The sequence below is a fragment of the Mustela nigripes genome, chromosome 10, assembly GCF_022355385.1.
Source record: "Mustela nigripes isolate SB6536 chromosome 10, MUSNIG.SB6536, whole genome shotgun sequence".
Classification (NCBI taxonomy): Eukaryota; Metazoa; Chordata; class Mammalia; order Carnivora; family Mustelidae; genus Mustela; species Mustela nigripes.
Window position 1 is genome coordinate 34740508 of NC_081566.1, and position 15896 is coordinate 34756403.

General features: G+C 50.5%; 1 protein-coding gene across 1 annotated transcript; it reads left to right on the forward strand.

Moving 5' to 3' along the window:
* The first annotated feature begins 1804 nt into the window (after window positions 1-1804).
* C10H1orf116 (chromosome 10 C1orf116 homolog) lies at window positions 1805-14259 on the forward strand. Its single transcript, XM_059413025.1, has 4 exons — window positions 1805-1975; window positions 7152-7337; window positions 9787-9964; window positions 11442-14259. The coding sequence occupies exons 2-4, from the start codon at window positions 7233-7235 to the stop codon at window positions 12983-12985; spliced, it is 1827 nt and encodes a 608-aa protein (XP_059269008.1). The 5' UTR covers window positions 1805-1975; window positions 7152-7232; the 3' UTR covers window positions 12986-14259.
* Window positions 14260-15896: the final 1637 nt, after the last annotated feature.

Below are 15896 nucleotides of genomic sequence, written 5' to 3' on the forward strand. Positions count from 1 at the left end.
TTATAAACTGAAAAGCTGTGTTCGTTCATAAATAAAACAATGCTATCATCTTTGAGGTTAATGCTTCTAAGTCAAATTCATTTTTCTAGCAAATGTTCAAATCGCACATCTACGAAGCTGGATCAACTCGGTGATTCCATCCACAGGTGTAACTCCAATTGCACTGAACTCCTGTTGATGTGGATAGAGGTGTCTTTCCTGTTTTGTCACCACTATCACATCATACATGTTTGAGTGATACACCACGAAGAGAGGTCACCACCCTTTAGTGCACAGTCAGCTCGTTACCCATAGGCTGCTGAGAGGTACTTGGTTATGCCAGACTTCCTCCTTCCTCCTCACTAGTCCTGCCCCATTTCTTCTCTGTCTTGGCCCCAGGATCATTGCACTTATTTCCTACCCAACCACAATCACAGGAAGAGAAAAGATGGAAGGCATGTGTCATCTTGTTAATAGAGTTATGAATCGCTACAAGATGGAAATCAGATGGGAAAAGATTAATTTAATTGTTAGAATTAAGCCTGCAAATTAGCTGTGGGTTTCACATATCCTACTTGGGAATTTCTCCAAAACAGAGGCAGACTGACATCATACCGATGCATGGCAAGCTTGACGTCATGCTGCCTGTATCGAAATCCCTGCTCTGTTACCTCCCAGCTAGTGCTCTTGTCCAAGTTATTTCACCTCCCATAAAATTTGTGTATTACTGTGCCTGCCTTTTGAAGATTAAGTGAAATGATGCATGAAAATGCTTAGCACAGCATAATACTTGGTACATAGCAAGAGCTCAATAAATGTTGGTGATTATTATCTGATTTGATTTTTACTTTTCTTCCTGCCCTTTTGGTATCAAGGATAGCCTCTATCCAGGAAAAAACAGCTTCCAGGCAAAAGTCCTATGTCCCTAGTTCTAAAAGTGGCCTTCTAGATAAAAGTGGCCTCCATACCTGGACGGAGGTTTTTTTCCTGAAAGCAGTGATTTCTTCCACCTACTCCCTTCTCCCTATTCTCTTCTGGTAGTTTTAACAACAGATGCAAAGAGTCTGCCTATGGAAAGAGAAAGGTTGCTACACAGTTGGTACTTTATTTTGTTTTTATGTCTTCATATTCATTGCTACCTTCTAGGAACAGCTAAAAGAGACCAGAGACCCAAATGACAGCATCCATGTTCCCTCCCCCGAGACTGTCCAGTCACTTTCTCATCAGCACAGGGGCCTCTTGGGGGGAGAAAATGGTTTCATGCCCCCCATTGCCAAGCAGTGGCGCAAGGGTGTCTCAGCTCCAGCGAGCTCAGACACCTTTTCTAGCAGTCCTGAGTGGAGGTGCCAGTCGTAAGAGCTGATAGGAAAAGGCTTGACGGTGAAAGTGCTTCTGAACAGCCAGAAAAGCTAAACCGGCCACAGCAGATTTTAACTCGGAGAATTCAGGAGACCCCTGAACCTCCAAGTAAAGGAAAGCCGCTCTAGGTAGAGAATCGAGTTTCAAACAGACACAAAGAAAAAGCACACTGCCTGTCTGTGTTTCTTTATATTGAAAATTTAAAAAATAATATCTTTTTCCTACTCCTTCCCTGCCAACTCTCGTCTTCCAGTCTAAACCCAAAAGTGTGTCTTCACCTTCCAGCTTTCCTTTTTCTTTTTCTTTTTCTTTTTTTAATTGGCTCTAACGGAGGAAGGGGAGGGCAAGAGATGATTGGCTCCGCGAGGGCAGCCCCGCCCTGCCCATTCCCCTCCCCCGCCCTCCCCGCAGAAACAGCTGGAATGAGAAGTAGGGAGGGAAGGCCGGGATTGGCTGTGAGTCAGTGGCAGGGTGGGGTGGGGCAGCCCAGATGAAGCATTTACCTGTCCAGGTAAGTCTGGAGGAGGTCAAAAGAAGAAAACAGAGGAAGGCAGGGGAAGCAGTCTGTGTCTCCCGTCTCTGCCCTTTGAAATAAAAGGGTATTTCTTTCCTCTCTTCAGCCCCTCATCCAGTGAAGGTGAGTTAATCACTAACCAACTATTGCTCATGCTTCAGCAGGAAGGGGTGCTTCGTGGGAAATGAGAGCCACAGGGTTGTGGGGAGCCCTGTGCACCCCAGCCAGGGGGCTTTCCTCTCTGTTCCTCAACTCTGTACGTCGAGTCTGGGATCAGAGCAGGCTGATAGCTTCTTAAGACTGGAATGATTTTGTGGAGACCAGGGCTGGGATGCATATTTTTTTTCATCTGCCTATTTCAGTTGGATAAGCACATTTCGCAGTCAACACGAAAATACAATAGGCTTGTTTTGGAAATTTCCATCTCTGAGCAATTGAAATTGAGTCGTGATTCTTGGAAAAGAATAGAGTGCAGGGAGTCAAACTGGGGGCTCTCCCAGGGGAGAAAAGTGACTTAGTTTCTCCATTCCATTTCTAACAGGACATTTTCCCCTGGCTTTATCGACTCAATGTCTATTTTTATTTAAATAAAGGGTGCAGTGGATGTGTGTGTTCAGTAATGGTACCGTGACAATGGAGCTCTCTTCGGACAAGCGTGTAAGGCTGTTTGTAAGGCTATGTGAGGCTCAGAAAACCCCACCTCAGACTACCAGTTCATCTCTGGAAAACCCACGGATAATCTAGGTGCAAAGCTGAGTTTATTTAGATTCAACTCAGTTAATGTTCTGACTCTGCCTGCTGTTAGACATAGAGACTGGCAAACCAGAAGCCACTGGCTGGGCTGGGCCAGGAGCCCACCAACATTAATATTTCACGGTAGTCCTTGAAACTGGTAGGCGTTCTCAGTGGGGCTCGGGCCAAAGTAGGGTGGCAGAGTCCACGGAGAGGAGAACCACACTGCCGTGGTGGCTTGGCTTTGTTTTCTTCCGGGGGTCCCCACCGACAGCATGCGTGGCAGGTTATTGGCACAAGGAAACCGGATGTCGAAGTCAATTCAGAGTAGCAAGTCCGCTCTCTACAATCCACCTTGGGCAGGGAGGAGTTTAACATTCCGGTCCCTAACTGCGCCTCTTTTCCTCCTGCTGCAGGAAAGAGCGAAGTGGGAAGACCCCTGGGGCCTGGCACCGGCCAGCCCTGAGCCAGTGTGCCGGGTTTCCTAGTCCTAGCAGCTGGAGCTTTTGGTTTGAGTTGAGCCCAAACCACAGAACCAGCCCACCAAACTCACTGAGTGAAGGCTGCCATTGACGGTGAACTTGTCAGCGATAAGATAATCTGGAGTGTTAGCAAAGCTCTTCTGTGCAGAAGATAGGTCCACTGAGCCTTTGCCTCAAACCCACCTGTGCAATAGAAGATTATAACTTTGACTAAACACACTCAGAAAGTTGGCCATGTGCTCATGGAGAAGCATATACATGCAGTGCAGCTTGTAGTCCTCCTGGCAGTTTTCTTCGGATGTTCCCCAGCCGGAGGTATATATCTGGATAGTCAGCAAGCACATGGTCTGAGAGGAATAGGACAACTCTTTGACTAGTGGGGAGAAGTTGAGCTCTTGAGAGATATGGGGGGGAGGGGTGGGCTCACAGAAGGAGGGTGACAAGAGGGCCTTGGGCCTGTTTAGAAGGTACAGTAAAGCCAAAGAGGAATGGGGCGGAGCCCCCCACCGCCACCCCCCACCCATGCCAGAACCCCACATGCTCTCTATTTACTCTCCTCCAAGACTTGGCTGGTTTCAGCAGTGTAGTTAATGTTTAATGTGCTTTGGCACGGATGGCCCTGGCTATAGGCTGTGCCTATTTCATAACCCGTTTTTCTCCTCCCCTCCAATCCCCCAAAGAGGTCAAGGGTTAAAAGATATCAAACTCTCACCTTGAGTGTTTTTCTTGTTTCTCAGACTTCTTATCAGGTAGGAATACCTCAAGTTTCGATGGCTGCCCTGAGACAGTCCCCAGGTTTCAAGGTTGTAAAGTTGCTGGAAGGAAATGCAGCATCCAGGTCTGGCCACAGTGGCGAGGGAGAGTGCAAGGGTGGGTGGGGTGAAGAGAGGAGACTCTTAGGGTTCTGGCTCTTTGGATCAGAAAATGAGGCCTGGAGATAAGACGCAAGCACCTTAGGGCGCATTTGGCCTGGGTTGAGGTTCAGATTCAGCTCTGCAGGGGCCCCAGTGCCCAATGACACAATCTTCAGTGACATTTGTTGTCATTTGTTTACTCTGGAAACATCTACTGTGGGGACATACAGCTGGCCTGGAAGCATAAAGCAGAATCAGATGATTTCAAGGGTTTAAGGTGTGAAGTAGAAAGAGAAGGGTGATCTTCGGGCTTTTAGTGTTTAGTCAGGGGTGGCTGATGACCCCCCTCTTTAGGTACATGGCTCTCTCGAGTCCCAGGAAGGGCTGGACCCAGAGGCGTCCTCCCTAGGCCATGAGAGGTCATCCCCTGCTTCCCTGTGGAAGGGGAAGTGGAAAGAACTCCGGATTTCTCATCTGTCAAAGAAGAAAGTATCACATCTTGCCTCGATTATCAGGCTCTTCTGAAGGTCTCAGCAGCATGTCTGAAAGCACTTTGTAAGCTGTACCGGGCTGTGTTGTTTCTGAAGCAGTGCTGTTCATGCTGTTTCTCTCTCTTCCAGCTGCTTGAGTTACTTCCCACTACTTAGTCCCGAAATTGTGAGTGTGACAGGTTGCCCCAGGAGGAAGGAGAAGCTAGCAAGCTACCGTACAGTCCGAAGAGTACTTAGAAGAACAAGGGTAGGAACTGTTTCTGAAAGGAAGAGGCACCATCTGGTCACCCATTCACAGAGAATATGATATTAACTACAGTGATTAGTACAGCATCAATAATTACTGTATTAAGTACAGTATTAATAATCAGCAGTTACAATTGTACAGAAACTTTTTAAGAGAACTAGAGCGAAAAACTATACCCTTGGATTTACACTGACATCTTGGAAACAATGCCCTTGCCTTATTATTTTGGCTTGTTCCATGCCTCTTAGGTGCTCATAAATGTTAGTTTAACTGAAGCATTGGCTCAGTTCCATTGAGCCATATATCCTCAGGGAAATATAATACATAGGAAAGACTTTATAGTAATAAGGTAAAAGTAAAAAAAAAAAAAAAAAGAAATAAAGAAAGAAAAAAAGAAAAAGGAGGCCTTCCAACAGCTTAACTCAATAGTCATTTGTCCAGCATTTTTTTTTAAAGATTTTATTTATTTATTTGACAGGCAGAGATCACAAGTAGGCAGAGAGGAGGAAGCAGGCTCCCCACTGAGCAGAGAGCCCGATGCGGGGCTCTATCCCAGGACCCTGGGATCATGACCTGAGCCGAAGGCAGAGGCTTTAACCCACTGAGCCACCCAGGAGCCCCATGTCCAGCATTTTTTGAGTGCCTTCTGTGTGCCTAGGCTTATGAGCAATGGACCTCTTTGGCTGTAAGGACCTCAGCCCTACAGAATGTTAAGAATGGGTACCTTCTGGATCTAGACAGTCAGGAATGGAGTGGATAGCTGAGGTGACTGCCCTCCATCCACATGATTCCTCACGTTTCTGTTTCTTTGGAGTTCTGAGGTTGGGAAAGTAACCTCATGAGTAAACTGAAGGACTGCCTTACCCAATGTTGATTTGTCACTGTGCTTCTTTGCTGTCTCTGTCCTCTCTGGTCCTGTCTCTAACTCCTGAGAGGGTCTGGACATTTATGAACTCCATGCATCTGGCTCACTGGGATATTTTCCTCTTCTTTCCCCATTGTCCTGCTCCTCCCTACCTGCCCCACTTGCCGGCCTCCTCCAGAGCAGGAGAGGAGCACCATGAGGCCACGTGCTTATGGGCTCTACATGGCTGGCAGGCGGACTCACCCAGCACAGCCCAAACCTGACTTGGCACTGGAAGCAACTGTTGGAAGAAGCTGAAGGGACAGCCTCCCCGGGACCCAAACCCCAGGTCCCAAGATCTCAAACAGAACACGTTACTGCTAGGACATTTTACCTACTATTGGGAGGTTAGGAAAGGTAGTTGAAAATACAGCATGGTGTCATGGAAAAATATGGAGTCAGAACCAGACAAACTGGATTTCAATTCCAGCTCTTCGCATATTCTCGACTTGACCTTGCAACCGTCTTTTAAACTTAGTTCTTCCAGGATTTCATTTTAACATAAGAGAGTCACCTGGGACCTTTCCAGACCTTGAGATTTTCAGAAGGAAGATGCCACTGCCTTCCTTTGCTATTACTGTTGGTACAGTGAACTGGAAACTTATTTGCCCCTGCGAGCTGGAGTCAGGAGGAAGCTGTGTAGGCCATTTCTCTTGTTCATTTGACAAAGGTTAGGGAACCTCACTGGAAATTAGCACAACATCAGAGGGGTGGCACGCAAGAGGGAAACTGGCTTTGTATCAGCCTCTGGGGTCATGTGTGTGCCCCCCAGACTAGGGAGGTGATTGATGGTGGCCGTGGTTGGGGTGGGAGTGGGGGCTGATGTTGATGGTGTTGGCTTGGATGACAGCTAACTCCTACTGCACAATGTGTTTTATGTGGGGCCTATTGTACATGTTTCTGACAACCCTGTGTGGTTGGTACAATTGAGGACCCTGTTCCTTCTCTCCCACTTAACCCAAACCCCTCTTCTCTAAACTCTTGCCTGACTTCAATTCATTTTGATCCTAGGTGGATCTTGTCTTTCTCTTATTATAAGAACAGTAGCAGATCTTATCTTATTCATTAAATGAGCATTTACTACCAACTAAGCTGTGCTGTTCTCATTAACCCTACATTCGCCCAATTTAATGGGAAAAACGGGGTAGAAGAGTACTTGGCCTCGAGTCCCATAACTGGCCATGGTGGAAGTGGGATTTGAATCCAGACCTGACTACCTCCAGAACCCATGCTATGGGCCCCTTACTCTGTATTGTTTGTAGTCATGGAGATGTAGGTTAAGCCTCCAGATTGAGAGAAAGAAGGCCACTAGGAGAAGGGATGGAATTTTCTCTCCGACCAGACTACTCCTGCCTGCCACCCCGCCCTCCCCACCCCACCTCCGCTAACGCCGCCCTTCTGCATGCGTGCGAGCCGGGTTCTGTGTCCTTCCACGCAGGCTGGGAGGTTTGGGGGACCCCTGTGCACGGCCTCTTCCAGCGCTCTGCTTGCTGGGCGTCCCCGCCGCCACGCTGCTCCAGGGCCTGGGCAGAGCCTTGCCGGAGAGCCTCAGCTCGGCTCACACGTGGCTTTGATTCTTGTCTTTTCAGGCCAGCTTGGGACATTCTTCACTTCCCTTCGCTTCCCCTCTGGGAGCCCCTTTCACCGCCCCCCGCACCTTGCTTCAGGCGATGCCCCAGAGCGAGCTGTGGCTGGCGGGGCCTGGCTCAGAACCCGTGACCCGCGTCGGCAGCCGTGACAGCATCATGAGCACCACGTCCACCCGCTCTGGATCTGTACGTACCTCAGTCCTGCCAGTACCCTCAGTCCTGCCGCCCGCCGGCTCTCTGCACGCCTGCCCCGCCCGCCCCACCCTTGCCCTGCCCTGCCCTGCCCTGCCCACCGCCCGCCAGCCTCACTGCTCCTCAGCTTTCATCTTCCTCATCATCAGGGCGTGAATCACCCCCGTGAGCATTTGTGTGTCTGAGTCAGTCCGGTTTTCTAGAGAATAGAGTGGGACCGCCCCCAGAGAGCAGGAGGGCAGATGAGACTTGCTCCCAGGTTTTATTCATTGGGGGCTAAGTTGAGGTGTGAGCAAGGGCCCATGATCAGAGGTCCAGGTGGAAAGGATGGATGGTAGGTCCCAGAGCACTGGTGTTCCCCAAGTCTCCTGCAGCAAGCAAGCCGTATTCTTTTTGTGAAGATCAAAGAGAACAGAGTAATTAGGAGCCTGGGTTCTGGAGCCGAGCAGGTCTGAATTCTCCACCTATAAGCCAAATGGCCTTGGGCAAATTACTTAATTTCTGTAAACTTGAGTCTCCTCAGTTATAGGGTGGGGATAATGTAAACCGCGAATTCATAGGGTCCTCTGGAAGAGTACAGGACAGGCACAGACAGCACTTAGCACGTGCCTCTGTGTGGAGAAGAAATAGCCTATCTCCATGAGCAGAGATTCCGAATCTTCCAAAGTCATCATGTTTAACAGAGAGTGGCATGTAGTACTCTGTAATTCTTCTGAGAATGAATTTAAATCTCAGTTGCTCTAAGGCTGGTGTGAAAGAGCCAAGTCCGCCGTATGTCCGAACGTAGGCATTCTTTGGTTCTTGGTGTTCATCACATACATAGTAACCTTGAGAATTTATGCCCTATTGCTTTATATCCTGTAGAGGTACTTGGAAATTTAAGGATTATAAGGATCTCTCCCAAATGTCAAGGATGTTTAATATAGTCTGTGAGTTTGGGTATGTAAAAATCGAATAGAGAAAGCAGCACACACACACACACGCGCGCGCGCGCGCGCGCAATCCAAAGTGCAGACAGTCTGTATATCATTTCTTTTTGACCTGAGAAGTCCCCAGAGACCTCTTTCTGTTTCTGTAAGGCTGAGGCCAGTATGGGCAGTTCCATACGACCGGACATAGAATGTGGCAAGGATTATAGGTTTTCAAAGTGCTTCATCCACAAAGGAGAAATTCAGAGTTGGCTAATCTTTGGCAAGGCTATTTTAGGAAGAAAAGGGCAATGAAGAAGATTTTGTTCAGGGAACCCTTGGAATTGACTTCAGGGCTTCCAAAGGCTATACCTGGGGCTTCCTTTGATATGTAAGCCTCGCTTTTGCCAACTGACAATGGTTCTTTAAGGAGCCCTGGGAACTGGTAGTGTTCCAACGACCATCTCCCAGGATGTATTTAGGGCTGTCTCGAAATCTTCCCTGGCCATCTGACTGGGTCTGGAAATATATAACTCTGAAGTATCTCAAATATTAGGAAGAGATTTGAGATACATGCCAGGAACTCAGAGACTCAGGCCAAATTTCTCACATTTCCATTTCCCTTCTGGTTTTCCCTTCAACCTTCAACTTCATAGAGCGACTCTTCTTTGGATCTTGCCAGCCTTGTAGAACATAAGCAATAACCATTTAAAATGGCCATAACACTTATTTCCAAATACCCCTATGTGCTTTTTCATCACGACAATTATTTACTTTAATAGCTTCTTGATATTTCACACTAAGTTGCTTTCTCCTCCTCCCATACCCATCCAGTTTCTCTACCCTCCCCGCTTCAAGTTAATATTTGCTTAAGAAATGCACACTTACTCGACTGTTAGCCAGAGCCAAATGCCATCAAGAAAGTAAATACACAAAGGAAAAAAAAAATCCTGTATGGAATGCATTTCAAAGTCAAGAGTAAATTATTTAGTAAATGTATCTGTGGCTAGTCCTACCACTGTTCCCATTGGCCTGACAGCCAGTGGTTGGCTGCAGTTTCTTGTTTGTCCTCCTGCTGTCCTTGACATACCAGATGGAGTAATGCAAAAGTCCTTTGGAAAGTTAAAAACGATACCATCAAGTTTAAGGTCAAATCATTATGTTGTCCATATAATTTAGAGCTAAATCGGAAACATAGAAAGTGAAATGCTTGACATAGTTCACACAGAGGAATTGGAATTAGAACCTGGGATCGGTGCCTCTAAGCCTTCCACGCAGGACTGGGCAAAAAAGGTCAGTTGCCATCTGGCTGCCTAGCACTGGGAACTCGCGGGCCAACAGCTCGGCAGCCTCTGCCTGGTCCGTGCCTGCAGTTTCAGGAAGCAATGCCCACAGGTTTGCGGAGAAGCCTCTCAGAAAGGTTTCCAGCTCTTCAGCATTCCTTCAGGACGCAGGGTGTTCTCAGCCCCACCAGTTTCTGTGGAGCTGCCTCTCACAGTTCCCTCTCCCTCTCTGTTCTCCACGCCTCATTCCAGAGTGACAGCAGCTACGACTTCCTGTCCGCTGAAGAGAAAGAGTGTCTGCTCTTCCTGGAGGAGACCATCGGCTCACTGGACACTGAGGCTGACAGCGGACTGTCTACTGACGAGTCTGAGCAAGACACAGCTCCCCAAGGCCCCCGAGCTCTGCCCATAACCCAGCCTGCTCCCCAGGGTAAGAGAGACCTTCTGGGGTGACACCTTTCACAAATCCAGAAAACCAGTACATCTTTACGGCTGCTTTGCACCTTATTTGCCCTCTGCTCTAAGGGTCACGGGCAGAAGGATAACAGCAGCTCCTTTCCACTCTCCTGGCTGGAATTAAGGTCTTGCCCTGGAGAGGAGGAGGGACTGAGGACAAGCCAGCTGCCTGTCTTTCTGTGAAATGTCAGAGGCCTGGGAGGGAAAAGGGTTTGGCCAGCTCCCATTCTCTCACAGAGAAATTCTAAAGAGACAGGACCACAGAGGTGGGGGAGGGATTCCGGGAGGGGCGGGTGGTGGCTCTGGGGACACTGAGCTAGCCAGGAGACCTAATCAGGATGACCCAGGAGGATCAGGTTGCAAGAGATAAGAGGGAAGCGCTCCCTTAACTTCAATGGGTGGTACCTCAAGGCTCTTGTGCAAGAATGTGGAAAGCCAGTGGTATTGAGGCTCCGTAGAAGGGGGGACAGGATGGCACGCAAGTGTGGCCATGATTGTCTCAGAATGAGGGGGGCACTTTACTCCTGAGGACAGCCCCACTGGTATTGGGACCACAACCGCATGTTCATGCATTTAGCAAATACCGATTGACGACGTGTTAGACCCTCTGGGGAGATAGAACAGGAAGTGGGGGCAAGGACTTCTCTGCCTCCTGAGACTGATTCCCTGGCCCAGGGCGCATGATACACTTGCCTAGCTTGCTGGAAGGAAAGAGCCCATGTCACTCTCTGGTATGGGGCGGCTGTGGTGTCACAGAATCATTCAGGTGCTTATAGAAATTGAAGGTGGGGGCACGTGGGTGGCTCAGTGAGTTAAGCATCTGCCTTCGGCTCAGGTCATGATCCCAGGGTCCTGGGATGGAACCCTACGTAGGGCTCCCTGCTCAGTGGGGAGTCCACTTCTCCCTCTCCCTCTGCCGCTTCCCCGGCACATGTCCTCTCCCCAGCCCCTCCCCTAATCAAATAAATAAATAAAATCTGAAAAAAAAAAAAGAAGAAAAAAAAAGAAAGAAACTGAAGGTGGAGGAAGGCAGGGGTCTGGACAAACCACATCGGCTGTTACTGCCATTGGTGTTCAGTGCTTCCCCTGGACTCAGTGAGCCGGGAGCCCCAGGATAGTTGGAGGGGCTGTCCTGACGCCCTTTCTAACCCTGTTCTCTCTGTAGACAGTTAGGAAGAGCTCGAGGCAAGGGCATGGAGTTACGTGAGGCTGCTCTTTCTTCAACCACCATGAGAAACGAATTCGTGGTTGTAGGGAATCCACTGGTGTCCATCTGTTGGTCTAAATGATATCCAGGCAACAGTGCGGCCCCTTTAAGAGCAGAGAACCAACAAAAAACAAAACCCATTGCTAAGTGGAGATCAGAGTTCAGGAAGCATTTGTGTTTCAGGGGGCAACAGGGTTCTCACCTCTGTCCGTGCTTCTTTGCCTCTTCTCCTGCCCCCTTGCAGGGTATCCAGGGGAGAAGATCGTTCAGCAAGAACCAGAGCCAAGGAGAGGGACTCAGCCCAGCTCAACCCATCTTCCTGAGCTCCAAGACCTGGGCCTCAAGTCTGGGTCCTATAGCCTTCCCAGAAATATCCACATCAGCATCAACCAGAACCTCAGGAAAAGCACCACTCAGACTCATAGCCACAGCCCGGGGGAAGTGGAAGGCCTTGTCCCGGAGCCTGAGACAGAGCAGGTCAGCCAAAGCAGTGAGCCCAGCCAGGCTCTGGCCAGCCCCCAGCCACCTGCCCCAGCCCTGGACACAGTGCCCATCCCTCCACCAGAGGCTTTCCGGGACACCCCGCCCGAGCCGCAGGAGCGAGGCCGCCTGCCCACAGAGCCCCGGCAGCAGACCCACACGTCAGTCAGCCCCCAGGAGAGCAAGGAGACTTTCTCAGAGGCCATGTCCCAAAAAGCCAAGGAGGAAGGCTCAACAGGCGGCCCAGGACAGTCTAGGCCGCCTTCAGCCACCTCCACCTCGTCTCAGAATATGAGAGCTGAAGATGCTCCTGTCCCATCAGGGGGAGACCCCGGTGCCCACCTGGCCCCCCTCACAGCCTCTAAGCCCCGGAAACTGCCCCCCAATATCGTTCTGAAAAGCAGTCGCAGCAGTTTCCACAGCGAGCCCCAGAACTGGCTGGCCCGCCACGCCGAGGCCGGACCTGGAGACCCTGGCCTGGCCCCGTCCTCACTGCAGGAGCAGAAGAAGGCACGCCGAGAAGCACTTGAGAAGCTGGGGCTACCCCAAGACCAGGACGAGCCCAGCCCCCACTTAGGTAAACGCACCAGCTCCACCTGGCTCCAGGCCCCCCTTCCAACTCCAGCACCAGTTCGGCCTGCGGTTCCAGCTCAGGGCAGAGCCGCCGCACCTGCTGGAGGAAAGGCTCCAGCCCCAGCTCCGCCGCAGGGAACCACCCCAGGGAAGGCTCCGAGTCCCACTCCAGCTCAGGGGTCTCCTCCAGGCAGAGGTTGGATTCGAGCCCAGGAACCCACTCCAGGGAAGGTTCCAGCGGCCAAATCCGTGCCAATTCCTATCCCTAAGGCCCCGGGGTTAAGTAAGCCCCTGACTCAGCCAAAGTCAGACTCAGGGCTGACCCTCCAGGAGAGCGACATCCCGGGCCTGAGACAGATGAACTTCAAGTCCAACACTCTGGAGCGCTCGGGCGTGGGGCTGAGCAGCTACCTCTCGGCTGAGAAAGACCCCAGACCCCAAACCAGCACCTCTCTGGGCAAAGGCTCCTTCTTGGACAAGATGTCTCCTAATGTCTTGCGTAACTCACGGCCCCGCCCTGCCTCCCTGGGCACGGGGAAGGACTTTGCAGGCATCCAGGTGGGCAAGCTGGCCGAGCAGGAGCAGGAGCAGAGCAGCAGGCACCTGCCCTACCGAGGACAGAGCCCTGACAAGCTGCCTCGACCCCCCTACGTCAGTGTCAAAATCTCCCCAAAAGGCGTCCCCAATGAGCACAGAAGGGAAGCTCTGAAGAAGCTGGGTCTGTTGAAGGAGTAGCCGCCGGCCACCCCACAGCCCCCGCCTCACCCCTGCCAAACAGGAGGAGGCTCGGAGCCTTTCCCCCACAACAGCTCGGAGCTTGGGCACGAGCAGGCTTCCCTTCAGTGCGCTCCTCTCTCTGAGGCAAAGGGCAGGGGGAGATGGGATTCTAGACACACATGTACATTTATATTCAGAGTGATTGTGCCAATGCTTGTGCCAATCCTTGCCCAAATCATCCCGAAGATGATTTCCACAAGACAGAGTGTGTGTGTGCTGTAAACTATATATATATCACTGAAGCTATTTATATGACACAAGGAGTCATTGCTCAGAGTACTGCTTGTGTTGGAGATCATCTTACCCCAGGGAGAGTTCAGCCAAGCCAGAACCGAGGGGACCGGGTGGCTAAGCCTGAGAAAAAAAGGCAGGTGAGACAATGGCTGTTCCGGCGACATTAGGCAAATGCAGGGTCTTATGAAATGTGGGTCTGCCGGAATCCCAGTATGGAAGGGGACTGGTTCACCTTGCAGGATCCCTCTCTCGCTTCTGAACTTCTGGACAGTGGCCTGGAGGAGCAGGTTTGTCACTGACTGTCCCCAGTGACACTGTCCCCCTCACTGCCCCCTTCTTACTGTCCCCAGTCCCAAGGACAGGGCACATCCCTGTTACTAAACCTCTCTGAGGACTGGGAGTGGGAGGGCTCTGGTTGGCCTGAGAAGGCAGGACAAGTGACCACCCAGCACGCTTCTTACCAGGGACGATCCTGGTCTGTGGGCTTGACGAATTTGGAAGCATAAACCCAGTAGTGGTCCCTGACTCTGCAGTTCCTGATCTCCTGCTCCCTACCTCAGCCCACGCAGGACTGACTCCAGGGCTGGGCCAGTGCAGAGATGGGAGTCTAAGCCCTGACTCTTTAGAAATACCGAAGAGCTATCTGAGGCCTTTGTCCCTGCTACTGACTACCGCACGTAGTTTTTTTTCCGTTTCTATGGGAAGGCAACCCAGTACATTCTCTGCGAGTTATTCACAGACTATCACAGCTAGGAGGAATCTTAGAGATGAGCCTCTCCTGTCCCACGCAGTTGAGGAAGGCAAGGGACTTATCTGTGGTCACTCTGCCATGCAGTAACAGAGCGGGGTCCCCAGTTTCTCATTCCACGCTGCGTGCCGCCTCTCAAACGTGGCACCCTCAGGATCTGCGGTCACTGTCAAAGGCTCAACCCTCAGGCCCTTCAAGATCCTGAAGTGTCTTCTCAAACGTCAGAGATTAAACATTGTTCAAGACCATACTGAGTGTTTTTTTTTTTTCTATGATGTCTTTGGAAAGTAGCACTTTAATAACTTACTAGAACCCTAATTCCCTGGCCACGTTGTGCAACGTGGCAAAATGCCAAGAGAGGGTAGGTACTAGGAGTGGGTGGTATGGGCTTGTGGATACACGCTTGGAAATCAGGCAGAGCTAGACATGACCCCTGCTTCCCCTAAGGAAATAAATATCATTCGTGGCTGTGGTTAGAAGGCAGGATTCCCAGATCTGAGGGGCAGATAAGGGGAACTGTTATTGGAAAGGTGTCTATTAGGTCAGCTGAGCATTTCTGGGCTGCATCCCTAGGGACTCAGCACTGTCAAAGCATAGTATTTCTGAAAATGATGAAAAGATTAAGATACAGACAACATGGCTCCACCCGGTCATGGTATGTGGAGTGTGGGTGTGACGGTTTCTGTATACACTCTCACCCACACACACACCCAAAATCCTGCGGCTTCCCTGGCCCTGGGTCAGGACCGGGTCTGTCAGAGCAGATAGGGACTCGCAGAACTGGCCAAGCCATTCTCTATGACAGACTCACCCAGAGAGAGAAGGCCCCCCTCTGGAGGACTGTTTGACACGTGCTGTGTTGGGTTCAACTGCTTCATGTGCGTTTTTCAGGAGGACCGAGGAACGATCACTTTATTATTTTTTTTTTTTATTGCTTGATTAATAGGGAAACTGGGTGCTACCTATAAAGTAAGACATGGTAGGAAAGTGGGGGGGCCCTCGCATCAACACAGGTGGGTGAGTTTCTCCTCTTAAATCCTTACTCCCAGGTAAAGGTAATGTCTCCAACAAACATACCTCAGCTGGTGACAGGCCCGCTCCCTGAGCAATCCCCTTCCTGCTTCCCCAGGTCCTTACCCTCTAGAGGGCGTGTCTGACTCTTAGGATGGTCTTTGCGATTCAAGAATAGGATATCAACCCAAACCCAGCTGCCCTCATTTTGAAGAGGGACATCTTTCATCCTGAAGGTGAGGCTAGACCCACGGGAGGAGTTTTATCCCGCCTCGTTTCTCCATGGAGGATCGCTCTTCTTTCAGCTTGGACCAGTGGGGTGGAGGCAAGAGTGGGCTCACTGTTGCGTGTGGTCCCTTCTTGAAAGATTTTGGATGGAAGTTTGTAAAGGCCATTCCTTTGATATCAAAAACCTATGTGACAGCTCTACTTCCACTTGGCCTTGTAACTCTGCTCTAGCCTGCTGCAGTCTTGAGACTACTGGGAACACACTATCTACCAAGAGAGGAGCTGGCTTCTCAGCCTGGCCTGGTGGGATCTGTGTCCTTAAGTGTGTTGACAGCTGAATCACCCCTCTTGTATTACCCTGGGAGTGCCGTACCCTGTTTTGGTGTGGCGGGGCCAAGCGCTAGCCTACACAGAAGTCAGGGGAGGGGCCTGGTTTCCTCGCAGTTGCCTCTCTCCATCGTGGGAAGAATGGTCTGCCAGAGGCCGCCTTGAAACTTGGCTTTGCACACGTGTGCAAAAGGAGGTTTTAATTCTATGGAAGAAAGGGCAGGTGAAGAAGGGGAGAGCACACCCTACTTGATGTTATGAGTTAAAGCTTGAGCTGAAGATTTAAGATCTACAATCTGTATGAGCATGGAAGACAGACCA

What these genes read in the sequence shown, in the direction of transcription:
- C10H1orf116 (XM_059413025.1), top strand. Translation starts at nt 7,233, where the DNA reads ATGCCCCAGAGCGAGCTGTGGCTGGCGGGGCCTGGCTCAGAACCCGTG. An exon ending in CGTCCACCCGCTCTGGATCT is followed by an intron (nt 7,338 to 9,786) that starts GTACGTACCTCA and finishes GCCTCATTCCAG; the next exon opens with AGTGACAGCAGCTACGACTT. An exon ending in AACCCAGCCTGCTCCCCAGG is followed by an intron (nt 9,965 to 11,441) that starts GTAAGAGAGACC and finishes GCCCCCTTGCAG; the next exon opens with GGTATCCAGGGGAGAAGATC.